The sequence below is a fragment of the Triticum dicoccoides genome, chromosome 3B, assembly GCF_002162155.2.
Source record: "Triticum dicoccoides isolate Atlit2015 ecotype Zavitan chromosome 3B, WEW_v2.0, whole genome shotgun sequence".
NCBI classification, from domain to species: Eukaryota; Viridiplantae; Streptophyta; class Magnoliopsida; order Poales; family Poaceae; genus Triticum; species Triticum dicoccoides.
The window spans coordinates 671,764,969-671,784,520 of NC_041385.1; the positions used below are offsets into that span (position 1 = coordinate 671,764,969).

Sequence of the window (19,552 nt, forward strand, 5' to 3'; positions counted from 1 at the left end):
TGATGTACCGAAGGTTGTTCGGAGTCCCGGATGTGATCACGGACATGACGAGGAGTCTCGAAATGGTCGAGACATAAAGATTGATATATTGGACGGATATATTTGGACACCGGAAAGGTTCCGGATGAGATTGGGACTATACCGGAACTCCGGGAGGTTACCGGAACCCCCCGGTAAGTATATGGGCCTTATTGGGCCTTAGTGGAAAGGAGGGAGAAGGAGCAAAGGAGGGGGCGCCCCCCCAAGCCCAATCTGAATTGGGAGGGGGGCTGGCCCCCGCTTTCCTTCTTACCTCCCCTCTCTTCCTTCCCTCTCCTACTCCTAATAGGAAAGGGGGGCCAAACCTACTTGGAGTAGGATTGCCCCCCCTAGGGCGCGACTCTCCCCTTGGCCGGCCCCCTCCTCCTCTCCCCCTTTATATACGGAGGAGGGGGGCACCTCTAGACACACAAGTTGATCTACGAATCGTTCCTTAGCCGTGGGCGGTGCCCCCCTCCACCATATTCCACCTCGGTCATATCGTCGCGGAGTTTAGGCGAAGCCCTGCGCCGGTAGAAAATCATCATCGTCACCACACCGTCGTGCTGACGGAACTCATCCCCGAAGCTTTGCTGGATCGGAGCCCGGGGATCGTCATCGAGCTGAACGTGTGCTGAACTCGGAGGTGCCGTACGTTCGGTACTTGGATCGGTCGGACCGTGAAGACGTACGACTACATCAACCGCGTTGTCACAACGCTTCGCTTATGGTCTACGAGGGTACGTGGACAACACTCTCCCGTCTCATTGCTATGCCATCACCATGATCTTGCGTGTGCGTAGGATTTTTTTTAAAATTACTACGTTCCCCAACAGTGGCATCCGAGCCTGGTTTTATGCGTAGATGTCATATGCACGAGTAGAACACAAGTGAGTTGTGGGCGATACAAGTCATACGGCTTACCAGCATGTCATACTTTGGTTCAGCGGTATTGTGAGATGAAGCAGCCCGGACCGACATTACGCGTACGCTTACGCGAGACTGGTTTCACCGTTACGAGCACTCGTGCTTAAAGGTGGCTGGCGGGTGTCTATCTCTCTCACTTTAGCTGAATCGAGTATGGCTATGCCCGGTCCTTGCGAAGGTTAAAACAACACTAACTTGACGAACTATCGTTGTGGTTTTTGATGCGTAGGTAAGAACGGTTCCTGCTCAGCCCGTAGCAGCCACGTAAAATTTGCAACAACAAAGTAGAGGACGTCTAACTTGTTTTTGCAGGGCATGTTGTGATGTGATATGGTCAAGACGTGATGCTATATTTTATTGTATGAGATGATCATGTTTTGTAACCGAAGTTATCGGCAACTAGCAGGAGCCATATGGTTGTCGCTTTATTGTATGAAATGCAAACGCCCTGTAATTGCTTTACTTTATCACTAAGCGGTAGCGATAGTCGTAGAAGCAATAGATGGCGTAACGACAACGATGCTACGATGGAGATCAAGGTGTCGCGCCGGTGACGATGGTGATCACGACGGTGCTTCGAAGATGGAGATCACAAGCACAAGATGATGATGGCCATATCATATCACTTATATTGATTGCATGTGATGTTTATCCTTTATGCATCTTATCTTGCTTTGATTGACGGTAGCATTTTAAGATGATCTCCCACTAAATTATCAAGAAGTGTTCTCCCTGAGTATGCACCGTTGCGAAAGTTCTTCGTGCTGAGACACCACGTGATGATCGGGTGTGATAGGCTCTATGTTCAAATACAACGGGTGCAAAACAGTTGCACATGCGGAATACTCAGGTTAAACTTGACGAGCCTAGCATATACAGATATGGCCTCGGAACACGGAGACCGAAAGGTCGAACGTGAATCATATAGCAGATATGATCAACATAGTGATGTTCACCATTGAAACTACTCCATCTCACGTGATGATCGGACATGGTTTGGTTGATTTGGATCACATGATCACTTAGATGACTAGAGAGATGTCTGTCTAAGTGGGAGTTCTTAAGTAATATGATTAATTGAACTTAAATTTATCATGAACTTAGTCCTGGTAGTATTTTCAAATTATGTTGTAGATCAATAGCTCGCGTTGTTGCTTTCATATGTTTATTTTGATATGTTCCTAGAGAAAATTGTGTTGAAAGATGTTAGTAGCAATGATGCGGATTGGATCCGTGATCTGAGGTTTATCCTCATTGCTGCACAGAAGAATTATGTCCTTGATGCACCGCTAGGTGACAAACCTATTGCAGGAGCAGATGCGGACGTTATGAACGTTTGGCTAGCTCAATATGATGAGTACTTGATAGTTTAGTGCACCATGCTTAACGGTTTAGAATCGGGACTTCAAAGACGTTTTGAACGTGATGGACCATATGAGATGTTCCAGCAGTTGAAGTTAATATTTCCAGCAAATACCCGAGTTGAGAGATATGAAGTCTCCAACAAGTTCTATAGCTAAAAGATGGAGGAGAATCGCTCAACTAGTGAGCATGTGCTCAGATTGTCTGGGTACTTCAAACGCTTGAATCAAGTGGGAGTTAATCTTCCAGATAAGATAGTGATTGACAGAATTCTCTAGTCACCATCACTAAGTTACTAGAACTTCGTGATGAACTATAGTATGCAAGGGATGACAAAAACGATTCCCGAGCTCTTCGTGATGTTGAAATCGACGAAGGTAGAAATCAAGAAAGAGCATCAAGTGTTGATGATTGACAAGACCACTAGTTTCAAGAGAAGGGCAAAGGGAAAGAAAGGGAACTTTAAGAAGAATGACTAGCAAGTTGTCACTCCCGTGAAGAAGACTAAAGTTGAACCAAAGCCTGAAACTGAGTGTTAACACTGCAAAGGAAATGGTCACTGGAAGCGGAAATGCCCTGAATATTTGGTGGATAAGAAGGATGGCAAAGTGAACAAGGGTATATTTGATATACATGTTATTGATGTGTGCCTTACTAGTGTTTATAGTAGCCCCTGAGTATTTGATACTTGTTCGGTTGCTAAGATTAGTAACTCGAAACAGGAGTTACAGAATAAACAGAGACTAGTTGAGGGTGAAGTGACGATGTGTGTTGGAAGTGGTTCCAAGATTGATATGATCATCATCGCACACTCCCTATACTTTTGGGTTTAGTGTTAAACCTAAATAAATGTTATTTGGCGTTTGCGTTGAGCATGAATATGATTTGATCATGTTTATTGCAATACGGTTATTCATTTAAAGTCAGAGAATAATTGTTTTTTTGTTTACATGAATAAAATCTTCAATGGTCATACACCCAATGAAAATAGTTTGTTGGATCTCGATCGTAGTGATACACATATTCATAATGTTGAAGCCAAAAGATGCAAAGTTAATAATGATAGTGCAACTTTTTGTGGCACTGCCGTTTGGGTCATATCGGTGTAAAGCGCATGAAGAAACTCCATAAAGATGGATTTTTGGAATCACTTTGTTATGAATCATTTGATGCTTGCGAACCGTGCCTATTGGGCAAGATGACTAAAACTCTGTTCTCCGGAACAATGGAACGAGCTATTGACTTATTAGAAATAATACATACCGATGTATGCGATCCAATGAGTATTGATGCTCGTGGCAAGTATCGTTATTTTTTGACCTTCACAGATGATTTGAGCAGATATGGGTATATCTACTTGATGAAACATAAGTCTGAATAGTTGAAAGGTTCAAAGAATTTCAGAGTGAAGTGGAAAAATCATCGTAACAAGAAAATAAAGTTTCTGCAATCTGATCGCGGAGACGAATATTTGAGTTATGAGTTTGGTCTTTAATTAAAACAATGTGGAATAGTTTCACAGCTCACGCCACCTGGAACACCACAACGTTATGGTGTGTCCGAACGTCGTAACCACACTTTATTGATATGGTGCGATCTATGATGTCTCTTACTGATTTACCACTATTGTTTTGGGGTTATGCATTAGAGACAACTGCATTCACGTTAAAAAGGGCACCAACTAAATCCGTTGAGACGACACCATATGAACTGTGGAAACTGCAAGAAACCCAAGTTGTCGTTTCTTAAAGTTTGGGGTTGTGATGCTTATGTGAAAAAGTTTCATCCTGATAAGCTTAAACCCAAATTGGAGAAGTGTGTCTTCATAGAATACCCAAAGGAAACTGTTGGGTACACCTTCTATCACAGATCCGAAGGCAAGACATTCGTTGCTAAGAATGGATCCTTTCTAGAGAAGGAGTTTCTCTCGAAAGAAGTGAGTGGGAGGAAAGTAGAACTTAATGAGATAACTGTACCTGCTCCCGAATTGGAAAGTAGTTCATCACAGAAATCAGTTTCAGTGATTCCTACACCAATTAGTGAAGAAGCTAATGATGATGATCATGAAACTTCAGATCAAGTTACTACAGAACCTCGTAGGTCTTCCAGAGTATGGTTCGCACCAGAGTGGTACGGTAATCCTATTCTGAAAGTCATGTTACTAGACCATGATAAACCTACGAACTATGAGGAAGCGATGATGAGCCTAGATTCCGCGAAATGGCTTGAGGCCATGAAATCTGAGATGAGATCCATGTATGAGAACAAAGTGTGCACTTTGGTGGAGTTGCCCGATGATCAGCAAGCCATAGAAAATAAATGGATCTTCAAGAGGAAGACGGACGTTGATAGTGTTACTATCTACAAAGCTAGAATTGTCACAAAAGGTTTTCAACAAGTTCAAGGTGTTGAATACGATGAGATTTTCTCACTCATATCGATGCTTAAGTCTGTCCGAATAATGTTAGCAATTGCCACACTTTATGAAATCTGGCAAAAGGATGTCAAAAACTGCATTCCTTAATGGTTTTCTTAAGAAGAATTGTATATGATGCAACCAGAAGGTTTTGTCAATCCTAAAGGTGCTAACAAAGTGTGCAAGCTCCAGCAATCCAGCTATGGACTGGTGCAAGCCTCTCGGAGTTGGAATATACGCTTTGATGAGTTGATCAAAGCATATGGTTTTATACAGACTTTTTGAGAAGCCTGTATTTACAAGAAAGTGAGTGGGAGCTCTGTAGCATTTCTAATATTATATGTGGATGACATATTGTTGATTGGAAGTGATATAGAAATTCTGGATAGCATGAAAGGATACTTGAATAAGAGTTTTTCAAAGAAAGACCTCGGTGAAGCTGCTTACACATTGAGCGTCAAGATCTATATAGATAGATCAAGACGCTTGATAAGATTTTTCAATGAGTACATACCTTGATAAAATTTTGAAATAGTTCAAAATAGAACAGTCAAAGAAGGAGTTCTTGCCTGTGATGCAAAGGTGTGAAGTTGAGTAAGACTTAAGACCCGACCATAGCAGAAAATACAAAGAGAATGAAAAGTCATTCCCTATGCCTCAGTCATAGGTTCTATGAAGTATGCTATGCTATGTACCAGACCAATTGTATACCTTGCTCTTTATTTGGCAAGGGAGTACAATAGCGATCTAGGAGTAGATCACTGGACATTGGTCAAGAATATCCTTAGTGAGGACTAAGGAAACATTTCTCGATTATGGAGGTGATAAAAGAGCCCGTCGTAAAGAGTTACATCGGTGCAAGCTTTCACACTGATCTAGATGACTCTAAGTCTCAGTCTGGATACATACTGAAAGTGGGAGCAATTAGCTAGAGTAGCTCTGTGCAGAGCATTGTAGACATAGAATATTTGCAAAATACATATGGCTCTGAATGTGACAGACCCGTTGATTGAGCTTCTCTCACAAGCAAAACATGATCATACCTTAGTACTCTTTGGGTGTTAATCACATAGCGATGTGAACTAGATTATTAACTCTAGTAAACCCTTTGGGTGTTGATCACATGACGATGTGAACTATGGGTATTAATCACATACATATGTGAATATTAGTGTTAAATCACATGTCGATGTGAACTAGATTATTAACTCTAGTGCAAGTGGGAGACTGAAGGAAATATGCCCTAGAGGCAATAATAAAGTTATTATTTATTTCCTTATATCATGATAAATATTTATTATTCATGCTAGAATTGTATTAACCGGAAACATAATACATGTCTGAATACATAGACAAACATAGTGTCACTAGTATGCCTCTACTTGACTTGCTCGTTGATCAAAGATGGTTATGTTTCCTAACCATAGACATGTGTTGTCATTTGATTAATGGGATCACATCATTAGGAGAATGATGTGATTGACATGACCCATTCCGTTAGCCTAGCACTTGATCGTTTAGTATATTGCTATTGCTTTCTTCATGACTTATACATGTTCCTGTAACTATGAGATTATGCAACTCCCGTTTACCGGAGGAACACTTTGGGTACTACCAAACTTCACAACGTAACTGGGTGATTATAAAGGAGTTCTACAGGTGTCTCCAAAGGTACACGTTGGGTTGGCGTATTTCGAGATTAGGTTTTGTCACTCCGATTGTTGGAGAGGTATCTCTGGGACCACTCGGTAATGCACATTACTATAAGCCTTGCAAGCAATGTAGCTAATGAGTTAGTTACGAAATGATGCATTACGTAACGAGTAAAGGGACTTGCCGGTAACGAGATTGAACTAGGTATTGGATACCGACGATCGAATCTCGGGAAAGTAACATACCGATGACAAAGGGAACAACGTATGTTGTTATGCGGTTAGACCGATAAAGATCTTCATAAGAATATGTAGGAGCCAATATGAGCATCCAGGTTCCGCTATTGGTTATTGACCGAGAATAGTTCAATGTCATGTCTACATAGTTCTCGAACCCGTAGGGTCCGCACGCTTAACGTTATGATGACAGTTTTATTATGAGTTTATAAGTTTTGATGTACCGAAGGTTGTTCGGAGTTCCGGATGTGATCACGGACATGACGAGGAGTCTCGAAATGGTCGAGACATAAAGATTGATATATTGGACGGATATATTTGGACACCGGAAAGGTTCCAGATGAGATTGGGACTATACCGGAACTCCGGGAGGTTACCGGAACCCCCCGGTAAGTATATGGGCCTTATTGGAAAGGAGGGAGAAGGAGCAAAGGAGGGGGCGCCGCCCCCCCAAGCCCAATCCAAATTGGGAGGGTGGCCGGCCCCCCTTTCCTTCTTCCCTCCCCTCTCTTCCTTCCCTCTCCTACTCCTAATAGGAAAGGGGGGCCAAACCTACCTGGAGTAGGATTGCCCCCCCTAGGGCGCGCCTCTCCCCTTGGCCGGCCCCCTCCTCCTCTCCCTCTTTATATACGGAGGAGGGGGGCACCTCTAGACACACAAGTTGATCTACGGATCGTTCCTTAGCTGTGTGCGGTGCCCCCCTCCACCATATTCCACCTCGGTCATATCGTCGCGGAGTTTAGGCGAAGCCCTGCGCCAGTAGAACATCATCATCGTCACCACGCCGTCGTACTGACGGAACTCATCCCCGAAGCTTTGCTGGATCGGAGCCCGGGGATCGTCATCGAGCTGAACGTGTGCTGAACTCGGAGGTGCCGTACGTTCGGTACTTGGATCGATCGGATCGTGAAGACGTACGACTACATCAACCATGTTGTCACAACGCTTCCGCTTACGGTCTACGAGGGTACGTGGACAACACTCTCCCCTCTCGTTGCTATGCCATCACCATGATCTTGCGTGTGCGTAGGATTTTTTTTGAAATTACTACGTTCCCCAACACGCGCATGGTCTCGACCCGAGCTAGGTTGAGCCAGAGGAAATTCAAGTGCATGAGTTCTTCGACACCTTGCATGAGGGGTACGTCGCCGCCGAGCCGCGGCTCGTCCAAGACACCACCCAGGCGGAGCTGGACTACATCACCACCAGGGCGATGGAGGCGGAGCTCGCCAAGGAGGCCGGCAACACCGGCGGCGTGGAGGACAAGGCCACGGTGGAGGCAGAGGAGAAGGAGCTCGCCCAGTGGGCGGAGGCCGCTAGGAAGGCCAGCAGCGCCGGCACCAGGGCTCCGCTCGTCGAAGATGTGGTCGACGAGTCGCCGGAGATGGAGGCCGAGGCTGTCAATCCTTCGGCCACGGGGAGCGGGCGGGTTATGTGGCGGGCCACCTCTGGCGAGCTGGTTCGGCCCGGCAGGGCCGTACAACCACGGCAAGCCCAGGAGGGGCCCGGGCGCCAGACGAGGGCCGTGGCGGCGAAGAAGTCGGTGAAGGCCGCGGTGGCGAAGAAGAGAGCGACCGCCTCTTCTTCGTCGAAACACCCTCGGACTCCATCAGCTTCCCCTCCTCCGGCAGATGACGACGCATGGGTCACCTTCGACTTCGGGTCCCTCAGCCCAAGGAGGAAGAGGAAAGCAGTAGAGGAGGAGAAGGTGGAGGATGAGTAAGTATTGTTCCTTTCTGTCATCTCCACCCTCCTCAGACCGTGCCACTTATCTCGACTCGTCTTCATTTTTGCAGGGATGCGGAGATGCTAGCCCAAAGGGTGAAGAGGGCCAAGGCTTCGGCGGGCGGCCGGCACCCGACGGGCGCTGCTGGCGCGCCGCTGGTGGTGTTGAGTAGTCCAGACATCAGCCCTCGGCAGAGCCCCCAGCGCAAGTCCATCGCTCGCCCCTCATCAACGTGTGTTGGGGGGACGGTCCCTTGGTGCTAACCTTGCCGCGTTTGCAGGAGGGGGACAACAGTAGGAGCAGCCAGAGGGCCACCCCCAACACGCCGTCCCCATCGACCACGCCGTCCCGAGGGGCGTCCCTGGCAAGGGCGCCATGCACCGAGCCCATGCACACGGAGGAGGAGGAGGAGGAGGCGAACTCGGGCGCCGGTGGCTTTGCCTCGGTGCCAAACATTGGCGGGGAGGGGATCTTTGCTTCCCAGCCCGGCACGGGTAAGCCACTTGCCTCCCGTCCCTGTTTTCTTTTTTTTGATCTTGGCCTCGCCTCATCCCCTTCTCGGTATCTAGACTTCCCCTCGGTGGACCCAGAGGACGTCGACACCGTCATCGAGGATGTCGCCAAGGACGCCGCAGCGGAGGCCGAGAAGATTGCTGCCGAGGAGGCTGCCAAGGGGCCCGCCGGGGAGTCCGGCAAGGCCGCTGCCGAGGAGGTGGTGGTTGATGACCAACCTTCCTCCTCCGTTGCCTCTGGCTCCGGCAGGTATCTGAGGGTGAGTGACGACCTCTTCTTCCACCTCCCAGGGTCGTCGAGCTCCAGGGCGCCCGTGGAGGGAGAGGTGTTCGACGAGGAGGTGCTTGCCGCCACCAGGCTCGAGGTTGTTGACGAACCGAGAACTGGTGGCAATGGTTCTCAGGAGGAGCGGCTTCTTTAGGCCATGGACGCCAATTTCCGGAAGCTCCAGGCGCTCCACCGCGCCCGCCTGGACAAGGCCAAGTCCAGGATGGCAATAGTGGACAAGGCGGAGGCGAACCTCAGGGCGCGCATCGCCGAGATGCAGACTTGGTTCCGCCAGGATTGCGAGGAGCTGAAGGTCGCCCAGGGTGAGCTGGCCAAGCACGACGTGGAGCTCACCATGAAGCGGGCCGACATCGAGAAGGCCCAGGAGACGACGGAGAACTTGGCCGCCGCAGCCGAGGCCACTCGAACCCAGCACCAGGCCGCGCTGAACTCCCAGGAGGAGGACCTCTGTCAGGACCCCGACTCAATGCCACATCGATCTAGCATGTAACACCTCATATCACTCTGCGGCCTCACGCACGGTATCCCCACGGGTGTCGCCTTACCTTTGCCCGGGACCGTTTGTGCCTTTTGGCACACGTATATGATGGTGTCGCTAGCATCCCTATGATAAAGAGCCCGGGCTGACATGGCTAGTCGTAAACCCAAAGTGGCACTAACTTACAGGGACAGGCATCCATGACCCAGCATCGAACGTGTCGGTCATCAACGAGTGAATCCAGGCTATAGCACTGGGCTAACAGGACTCCGGTGAACCGGGCTGTAGCGGGCTAACAGGACTCCGATATTCATCGCGTGACATTTCCCCGAAGGGACAGACACAGGATCGAAGAAGGACACACGCCGGCCAGCCTAGGTGTTCCGGAGCAGTAGCAAGCTACCAGGGCTCAGTGGAAGCACTAGGAGACATTTCCCGGTAAGAGAGGCTACTAAGGATAAACAACTAGATAGTCAGATCCCACACATAGCAATACACATTACACGTACGCATAACATGCAAGTATGTGCTGTACAACATGGCATCACAGCATAACTCAACAACTCATATAGATAAAGGCTCAGAAGAGCCATCATAGCATTATTACAACCAGGGGTCACATGACCCAACATTCAGAGCACTCCAGCAACAAACGGAAGCATTACATGTCTGAGTACAAACATCTATAAATGAAAAAGGCTGAAAGCCTGACTATCTACAACGTCCGATCAAGATCGTAGCTGAGGTACAAGCTACTCGTCGAAGACCACGAGAACACTAATAAGACCGAAGTCTCCGCTGCGAAAACATAAATAAAGCAACATGAGTACAAATGTACTCAGCAAGACTTACATCAGATCCTATCATACATGCATTGGTATCAAGAGGGTAATGTGGGGTTTAGTTGCAGCAAGCCAGCTTTGACTCTGTGGCTATCCTGTTCTACGACTACCAGAAACTCTTGAGGTGAGACAACGTACACGAGTCCACTAATCACCACACAATACACTACTATGGATTCATCCCCGTCTCCCTACGAGAAGGCCATCCATAGCACTCACACTTGTCTTGAGCCTTTTAGAGTATCCACTTCAAGTTGTCTATGTACCATGTAAGCATCCAAGAAGTCCATAACCGCGGACCCGACTATTCGAATAGATCATGTTAACCCTGCAGGGGTGTACTTCTTCACACACGCTCTCGCCACTTACCGCCATGTACACGTCATGTATCTCGGCAACCTTCAAGCGGAAGCCTGGCGAGGGTGTCGGCCACGACCTGACTAACCACACAAGACTCTAATCCAGGTTTATCGCCTATTCGGGTTCCATCCGCAAGGAGATCCGGCCGGGGTGTCGCTCACGGCCCCAAACGATGTGAGCAGGGTTCCCAAGCCCACCATCCGGGTGCCACTTGGTACACCGTGCCACCTGTGCCTAGTCTGTCCCAAGCCCACCCTGCCGGGTGCCACTTGGTAGAAAAATAGCACTACCTACAAACACCAGAAACTAGTTGCGACTCCTGGACAGAGGTCAAGTTGGTTAATAAGTCGAGAGGGGCACTTAAGCATTCCAATGTGTGGTAGTATCGAGTCATTGGACAACATACATAGAACTCAGTGCTTAAGGACGGTTCCAGTGAGACAACCCACCATGTACTCCTACATGGCCTCTCACCACTACCTTTACCAAATCGTGTTCACACACTTCACTCTCAGCATCAGAACATATCGTAACACTCCAATTCATTCCCAATGAACCAGACCTGACACAACTCTAAGCAATAGCAGGCATAGCATGGTAGGAACACAACATGGCTCAATCAACTCCTACACATGCTAGTGGGTTTCAACTATTTACTGTGGCAATGACAGGTCATGCAGAGGAATGGGTTCAACTACCGCATCACAAAGTAGCAGGTGAATCATTGTTGTCCTAATGCAATAACTGAGAGCAGGAGCGAGAGAGTAGGATTGTATCGGAATGAACAAGGGGGTTTGCTTGCCTGGTAAATCAACAAGGAAGACACTGCTTCACAGACAGGTACTCTGGAACGTCTCCGGAGCAGGACCTATCGAGAAGGAACGGTGCCAACAATCAAAACACAAGCATATGCAACACTGATGCATGGACATGGCATGAAGATGTGATGCTGATTGTGCTAATGCAACTAGTACTCATTTGGTTTGAAGTCCATTTGAACCAAAGCTCAAATGCAATTCTAAATTAAGTCTCTTATATATGCCATAATGTGTTTTCCCATAAACAGCATGTATAAGTTGGTTTGTCATGCATGAGACTAGTAGAGATGGAAATATTGCATTTTTCTGATAATTTTTCACATATAAATTATTTTAATCTGAGCTACGGTTGAATTGATATGAATTTTTGAAGTTTAAATCAATTTCTGGAATTTCCTGAATTATTTTAATTTCAGAAAATATATATTGCGCCAGCATGACGTCAACACGACGTTAGCAGTCAACTGCGGCTGACTGGGGTCAAACCTGACGTGTGGGGTCCACACGTCAGTGACACTGGGATTAACCCCGAGTCAAACCTGGGCTGATTAGCTTTGACTAAGCCCTGGGGCCCACTGGTCAGCGTCAGTAGGTGGGGATTAGTGCCTAATTAACAAAGCCACGTCAGCCCGCCGGAGTTCTGGCCGGCGGCGACCAATAGCGCGGCGGCGACTCGCCGGACTTGCGCTACAAGCGGCGTTTGGTCGCGCAAAGACCCCCGGGGCGTAGCCCGTCGTCGTCCGCAACCAGGGGAGCTGGTGGGGGGCTGCGGGGGCGCCGGAGCTCGCCGGAGCAAAGCTCGTATCTTGGAGTTTAAGAAAGCAAGCTGCGGTCTCACGGTCAAGCACGGAGTCTGAGTATAAGGCTCTTGCAAATGGAACAGCGGAGTTAATCTGGATACAGTCAGTCCTTGGCGAGCTTGGTGTATTCTTGTCACGCGCTCCTGTTCTGTGGTGTGACAATCTTGGAGCCACCTATCTATCTGCAAATCCGGTGTTTCATGCCAGAACAAAGCATATAGAAGTGAGCTTTCATTTTGTACGAGAACGCGTTGCTGCCAAGGCACTTGATGTTCGGTTTATATCCTCCAAGGAAGAAGTGGCTGACATTTTCACAAAGCCGCTAGCCGAGAGTTCATTTGTTTTAAATCGACAATCTGAATCTTCTTGTAGGTAGTTCAGATTGAGGGGGAATGTTAAACCGAATATTGTTAGGATAAGATAGTTGTTAGTATCTAGGGTTTATCATATCCCTTGTAACAACCTTGATGTATATCCGGCACCGAAGTAGCCCTAGTTGGCTGAGTATATATATGAGCTCTAGGCCGCCGTTCCTGGTGAGCCAATTTAATCTACATCTTTTAGTTTCACAAGTTACAGTATACATCGAAGTGGTAAAATCTTGGCTCGGACGTGCAAATACTTTGCTTATAGTGTTTGTATACAGAAAATCTGTACTGACTAGGCACGTGAGGCAAGCTGTCAGCCACGGGACCGGGAAAAGGGGCATGTGGCCTGATTTTTTTGACAAACTCCTTGAATTTTCTTCTTCCTCACAAAATCCCATATGGATGTGACATTTTTTACCAATGGCTAACACTGAAGGTATACCCACCTTTCTGTTGGAATGACTTATATAGATAGCTTTTGGGGGCCGAGCTCCATGGAGACCTCCGTCTGCAAAATTCATAATCCATAGAGGTCGATGCTGCCGCTCCTCGGCGCGCTCGCCGCCGACTCGTGGATCGGCCGGTACCGGGCCATCGTGGCCGCCGGCGTCCTCTACCTCGTGGTTGGTTGGTGAACCTGCTCTCGGTTTATGACATTTTGTGTGTCCTTTAGCTCTCTCCACTCCACGACGTCCATTTGCCGTCTGTTTCATTTTCGAAATATTATAAGGAGTAGGATTGAACCGTAGGTTTAGGATCGTTTTCTTAATTTCCAGTGCGTGTGACATCACTGCTACGTCGCTTTTATGCGCGACTGTGATGCTAATCATTTGTGTTGTCGAATTGGAACTTTACACTAGGAATTTAGGATCAGGGTGGCATCTTTATATGACGAGATTGGATCTGTTCCTAACATTTTAGGCCTAAAATGACAAAAACATACGCTTGTCCTGAAATCGACATTGTCTGAACCTAGTTATTCAGTTCTTACAGTTCAGTGAATAATTGTACTCCCTTCGTCCGGAAATACTTGTCATGGATGTATCTAGATGTATTTTAGTTATAAATACATCGGTTTTCATCCATTTTGATGACAAGTATTTCCGGACGGTAGGTACATTGAAATGGATATATCTAGATGTATTTTAGTTTAAGATACATCTATTTTAATGACAAGTATTTCTGAACAGAGGGAGTACCTACCAGCAGCTCAAAACAGTAAAAATTACGTACGTTATGGACAGAGCTTTGGGATGCTGACGGTGTCATCCATGGTGCCACCACGTCAACCTCAACCTGGGGGATCCCCTTCCCGCGCGGCGTTCTTCTACGCCACGATCTACATGGTGGCGCTGGCGCAGGGCTTCCACAAGCCCAATGCGCAGGCCCTCGGCGCGGACCAGTTCCCCCGGAGCTCCCCGGACAGCATCGCGTCCCGCAGCTCTTTCTTCAACTGGCTCCACTTCGCCATGTGGTGGGGGTTCATTGTCGCCGTCGTCGGGCTGAGCTACGTGCAGGACAACGTCGGCTGGGATGCCGTGTTCGGGGCATCCTGGGCCATGATGCTCGCGTCCATGTCCTTGTTCTTGCTCGGCACGGGCATGTATCGTGTCGCCGAGCAGCCACGCGACCGGCGTGCTCTCGCGAGGCTCACGAGAACGTTTGCAGCTACGGCGCGTACATGGACAGACATGGTCTTTCGTCGCAGCGCCGCCATGGACGATGAATGGCAAGTTCGAACTGTGTTTATTATATGCTGCCACGCTGGAGATGTCATTACTGTGATTAACCTACGCTTATGCCAGTGCAGTTTGCTGAGGCCAAAAGAGCAGGAAGGCAAGGGGGTCATGGTGAAGCTGCTTCCGATATGGATGACCAGCGTCGTGTACGCAATGGTGATCGTGCAGGTGTCCACTCTGTTCACCAAGCAGGGCAGCACCATGGACCGGCGCATCGGCGCGACCACAGGCCTAGTCGTGCCCCCGACGGCGCTGCAGAGCTTCGTGGGCCTGGCCATCATCGCGTCCGTCCCGGTCTACGACCGCGCGTTCGTGCCCCTCGCGAGGCGCGTGACCAAGCACCCCTCCGGGATCACCATGCTCCAGCGCATCGGCGCCGGCATGGCCATCGCGACCGTCGCCATGGCCGTCGCGGGGCTCGTGGAGGCCGCGCGCCTCCGCGAGGCCAGGGACGCCAGCCTGGTGGACCGTCCGGGGGTGGCGGTGCCGATGAGCCTGTGGTGGATGGTGCCGCAGTACGTGCTGCTGGGCCTCGCCAACGTGTTCACCATCGTGGGGCTGGAGGAGTTCTTCTACGACCAGGTGCCCGACGCGCTCCGGAGCGTCGGGCTCGCGCTCTGCATGAGCATCATGGGCGTGGGGAGCTATGCCAGCGGCGTGCTCGTGTCGGCGATCGACTGGGCGACGAGGCGCACGGGGGAGAGCTGGTTCTCGGACAACCTCAACCGCGCCCACCTCGACTACTTCTACTGGGCTCTGGCCGGGGTCGCTGCTCTGGAGGTGCTCGTTTTCTTCTATTTTTCCAGGAGATACGTCTACACTAACAAACGCGACCTTGTAACGTAGAAATGCATCTCATGCTTCACTTCGCGGAACATTTCTTGATCTGTACTTCATTCTAATAATACAAAAATAGTTACCGATTTGATTTAGACAGGCCCATCTTAATCACGCGAGCCACATGGTGCTAATAAATATACGTACTACGACCATGGGCAGCTGTAATATCTAGCCCAGCAGGTACGCCCCGCAGACGGGACAAACTGAATAGATCACGCACCGGCACCACCTCCGGCCGGTAGCCAAGGCGCGAAGCGATGGAGTCAGGCCAGCCACTCCCGAGTTCGGACCCGCGGGACGGCCGCGGCGGCTGGCGCGCCGCGCTCTTCATCGTCGGTAATCTTGCCGGTCATTCGCCGCGTTGACTTGCCCCTGATGTGTGAAGTCTGAGCTATCATGTCTGCGCCGTGCGTGCAGTCGTCGGCTTCTTGGAGCGCATCGGGTTCATCGGCGTGGAGGGCAACCTGATCACGTACCTGACCGGCCCGCTGGGCATGTCCACCGCGGCCGGCGCCGCCAGCGTGAACGCCTGGTCCGGGACCGTGCTGGTGCTGCCGCTCGTCGGCGCGCTCGCCGCCGACTCGCGCCTCGGGCGCTACCGGGCGGTCCTGCTCGCGGGCGTGCTCTACCTGCTGGTCAGTACTAGCACAAACTCCTCTCCCTCATCTGTTTGAAGCATCATATTCATACCCACGACGTGCCTTGATTCCATTGCCATTGCGCGGTAGATAGTTGTGTGGTGGAGATGGCTATGATTTACACTACCGAAGAATTTCGCGCGATGAATTGATTCTGGCAAGGACTGCTTCAATCGTCATCACGGAATTGATTCACCCAAGTTTGTCCCATGAACCAAGAATCACCCAAATTCGTAGCGGGCGGAGGTGTGGGGGTGGTGGAGATTTTATTTTCTCGGTCAGTCCAGGGTGGCGAACGGAGCGCCGTGGGTTTCGGCGACCCGGAATTGGAGGAGGCGTCACACACACAGCAGAGGAGAAGGAACATTTTTTTTAAGGAGAGACGTTTGCGGCCACTTAAAATGAGAGAGTTGAGCTGGGTTTGTGAGTTTTTTTTTTTTTGAATAGTTAACCATTTGAGTGTTCGGCTAGACATGATTAACTCCTCAAAGTATTAATTTAAGGGTTCGGCTAGAGATGTCTTGCCTTTGACTTTTAAGCTGTTGCAATTTGTACAGTCGTTTGTAACGTTTTCGCGTGCATATTTGACTTCCCGTGTACTAATGTTGATGTCTCATGATGAGCAGAGCCTGGGAATGCTGACGGTATCATCCATGCTGCAAACGCAACAACTTCGTCCCGCCGACTGCCATGGCACGACCACCACCTGCTCGCCGCCGCCCTCGACGTCATCGTCACCCGCTCAGCTCGGCTTCTTCTACACCGCGCTCTACCTGCTAGCGCTGGCGCAGGGCTTCCACAAGCCGTGCTCGGAGGCCCTGGGTGCAGACCAGTTCGATTCCAGCGTGGGCGCGTCACGGAGCTCCTACTTCAACTGGTTCCACTTCTCCATCTCGTGGGGCTATGCCATCGCGGCGACTGCGGTCACCTACGTTGAAGAGAACGTCGGTTGGACGGTGGGGTTCGCCGCGTGCTGGGCCATCATGGTGGTGTACCTCGCTGTCTTCTTGCTTGGCAAGCGGACGTACCGGATAGAGCAGCCGGTGGACGGCAGTTCCTTTGGGCGGATCACTGAGAAGTTCGTCCTCTCTCAAACTGATGCCACCATTGACACCCAACGGTGAGCACGCGCCAATGCAAATTGACTTGACTGGGAGATGGCATCACAATGAGCACTGACGGTTGTATCTACTTGTGCAGGCTTTTGGAGACAAATCAGGACGGGTTCCTCGTTAAGCTGCTTCCTATCTGGCTGTCGAGCTTAGTGTTTGCCGCGTGCATCTCGCAGATCACCACCCTGTTCACCAAGCAGGGTAGCACGATGGACCGGCGCCTAGGCGGGGCCGCGGGCCTCGTCGTGCCGCCCGCGGCGCTGCAGTGCTGCATCAGTTTAACATTCATCGCCCTTGTCCCTGTCTATGACCGCACCATTGTACCCTTCGCGAGGCGCCTCACCGGTCACCCCGGGGGCATCACCATGCTCCAGCGCATCGGTGCTGGGATGGTCACGGCGTGCATCACCATGGTCATCGCGGCGCTCGTGGAAGCCAAGCGCCTCCGCGTTGCCAAGGACGCGGGCCTGCTCGACCGGCCGGACGTGGCGGTGCCTATGAGCCTATGCTGGCTGGTACCGCAGTACGTCCTTATCGGCCTCGCGGAGGTGTTCAGCTACATCGGACTGGAGGAATTCTTCTACGACCAGGTGCCCGAGGCGCTCCGTAGTGTGGGGCTGGCGCTATGCCTGAGCATCTTCGGCGTGGGGAGCTATGCCAGCGGCATGCTCGTGTGGGCGATCGACTGGGCCACGAAGAGGGGCGGGGGAGAGAGTTGGTTCTCCGACAACCTCAATCGCGCGCACCTCGATTACTTCTACTGGATCCTGGCTGGCCTCGGCGCTTTAGAGGTGGTCGTGTTCTTGTACTTTGCAAAACAGTATGTCTACCGAGACAAACCTGAGTAATGATCCGTACACCCTCCATCAGTTTCACGAGTATTTGGCATTTTCCCACCGATGCCTAATAGCATGTACCCTTCATTAGGAGCCTATCATTTTTTTTAAAATACTCAATTACACTAGTGGGGTAAACAGTTACTTTGGTGTTAAAAGTTGCGGTATACATCGAAGTGGTAAAACCTTGGCTCCGATGTGCAAATACTTTGCTTACCGTGTTTGTATACACAAAATCTGCATTGACTAGGCACGTGAGGCCGGCTGTCAGCTACGGGACCGGGCGAAGGGTTGTGCGGTGTGGTGGTTTTTTTGACAAACTTCTTGGATTTTCTTCTTCCTCATAAAATCCCCTATGGATGTGGCATTTTTAACCAATGGCTAACATGAAAGGTATACTCCGCCCTTCTATTGGAATGACTTATATAGATAGCTTTTGGAGGCCGAGCTCCATGGAGACCTCCATTTGCAAAATTCATAATTCATCAAAAAAGTTATGTTTTTAAAAATTCAGAAAGAAATACCGATATATATGGAGGCATAATGCAAATGTGTGTAAATTTTCAGAACAAATACATTGTAATGTCGGTTGTGAAAAAAATCCAGGGGCTTTTCGGCACATGCTTTTTTGTACATGTCACATTTCAGGGTATTTCAACACCCCATTGTAGGATCTAGTTACACAGAATGCAACATGCAAGAATAAGCTTAACCTAGGTAGGGTAAGGATGGAATGGATTCTGATCCAGGATCTTGAACCTGTTCCTGAGAGCTCCAAATGCCCTCTCAACCGTCACTCTAAGGCTGGAGTGTCTGAGATTGAACAGCTCATGTGGAGTCCTAGGATAGTTCCTAACAGAGAACTCGTTCAGATGGTACCTAGTTTTCCTGAAGGGTGGAAGAACACCTGGGCGACATGCATAGCCAGCATCTCCTAGGTAGAACTTGCCATTAGGGCGACAGATGATGTCACTGAGTATGTTAGCATCATGTGCTGACCCTCCCCAGCCAACCAGCACATAGGTGAACTTCAGATTGAAGTCAACAGTACTAAGCACATTCTGGCTTGTGTAGTGCTCCCCCTAAATCTGGCAGATTGTGACCTCGGCACTCTGGCAGTGACATGAGTACCATCTATTGCCCCAACGCAATCCTGAAATGGCAATACAAGATTGTGTTAGTGCTCACCTTGAACTATCCAAGCATATCAAGCAATGAACTACATACTGCAGTGCTCACCTTGAAGTATGGATACCATCTTGGGTTGTGCGAATCTTGGTAGGAGTTTGGCTAGATGGTGACTTGATCATCTCTCTTCTGAGCTCCCCAACAACATACAACACTTGCTTGAAGTACCTTGAGATGGTCTCCATTGACCTCCTAAACGTGTTGTGGATAACCCTGAACCTCTAGTTATGGCTAACGATACGAAGGAACATGGCCACTTGCGCCACACGGGTGTGGATGCTATCTTCTAGCAACCCACTGGACCTAAAGGTATGAACAAGTCTGGCAAATGGTGCTCTTTTCATTCTAAGCAACCACGGAGCCTTTGTGTCGTTGCAGTTGTATATGTAGTTCA

At 49.4% G+C, this 19,552-nt stretch overlaps 2 protein-coding genes across 2 annotated transcripts; both read left to right on the top strand.

The window, feature by feature from the left end:
• The first annotated feature begins 7,996 nt into the window (after positions 1-7,996).
• On the top strand, positions 7,997-15,478 carry LOC119279775 (protein NRT1/ PTR FAMILY 5.10-like). The gene is made up of 6 exons (XM_037560901.1): positions 7,997-8,331; positions 8,409-8,506; positions 8,908-9,050; positions 13,336-13,428; positions 14,050-14,534; positions 14,616-15,478. The coding sequence occupies exons 1-6, from the start codon at positions 7,997-7,999 to the stop codon at positions 15,388-15,390; spliced, it is 1,929 nt and encodes a 642-aa protein (XP_037416798.1). The 3' UTR covers positions 15,391-15,478.
• An 85-nt stretch (positions 15,479-15,563) lies between these two features.
• LOC119277758 (protein NRT1/ PTR FAMILY 5.10-like) lies at positions 15,564-18,015 on the top strand. Its single transcript, XM_037559080.1, has 4 exons — positions 15,564-15,720; positions 15,802-16,019; positions 16,649-17,142; positions 17,223-18,015. Exons 1-4 carry the CDS (start codon positions 15,642-15,644, stop codon positions 17,980-17,982), a joined length of 1,551 nt encoding a protein of 516 aa, XP_037414977.1. The 5' UTR covers positions 15,564-15,641; the 3' UTR covers positions 17,983-18,015.
• The last annotated feature ends 1,537 nt before the right edge of the window (positions 18,016-19,552 follow it).

Coding starts and splice junctions, on each gene's coding strand:
- LOC119279775 (XM_037560901.1), top strand. CDS start 7,997: ATGGAGGCCGAGGCTGTCAATCCTTCGGCCACGGGGAGCGGGCGGGTT. Junction 8,332..8,408: donor GAGGAGAAGGTGGAGGATGA/GTAAGTATTGTT, acceptor TCATTTTTGCAG/GGATGCGGAGATGCTAGCCC. Junction 13,429..14,049: donor CCGGCGTCCTCTACCTCGTG/GTTGGTTGGTGA, acceptor CGTTATGGACAG/AGCTTTGGGATGCTGACGGT.
- LOC119277758 (XM_037559080.1), top strand. CDS start 15,642: ATGGAGTCAGGCCAGCCACTCCCGAGTTCGGACCCGCGGGACGGCCGC. Junction 16,020..16,648: donor CGGGCGTGCTCTACCTGCTG/GTCAGTACTAGC, acceptor CATGATGAGCAG/AGCCTGGGAATGCTGACGGT. Junction 17,143..17,222: donor GCCACCATTGACACCCAACG/GTGAGCACGCGC, acceptor CTACTTGTGCAG/GCTTTTGGAGACAAATCAGG.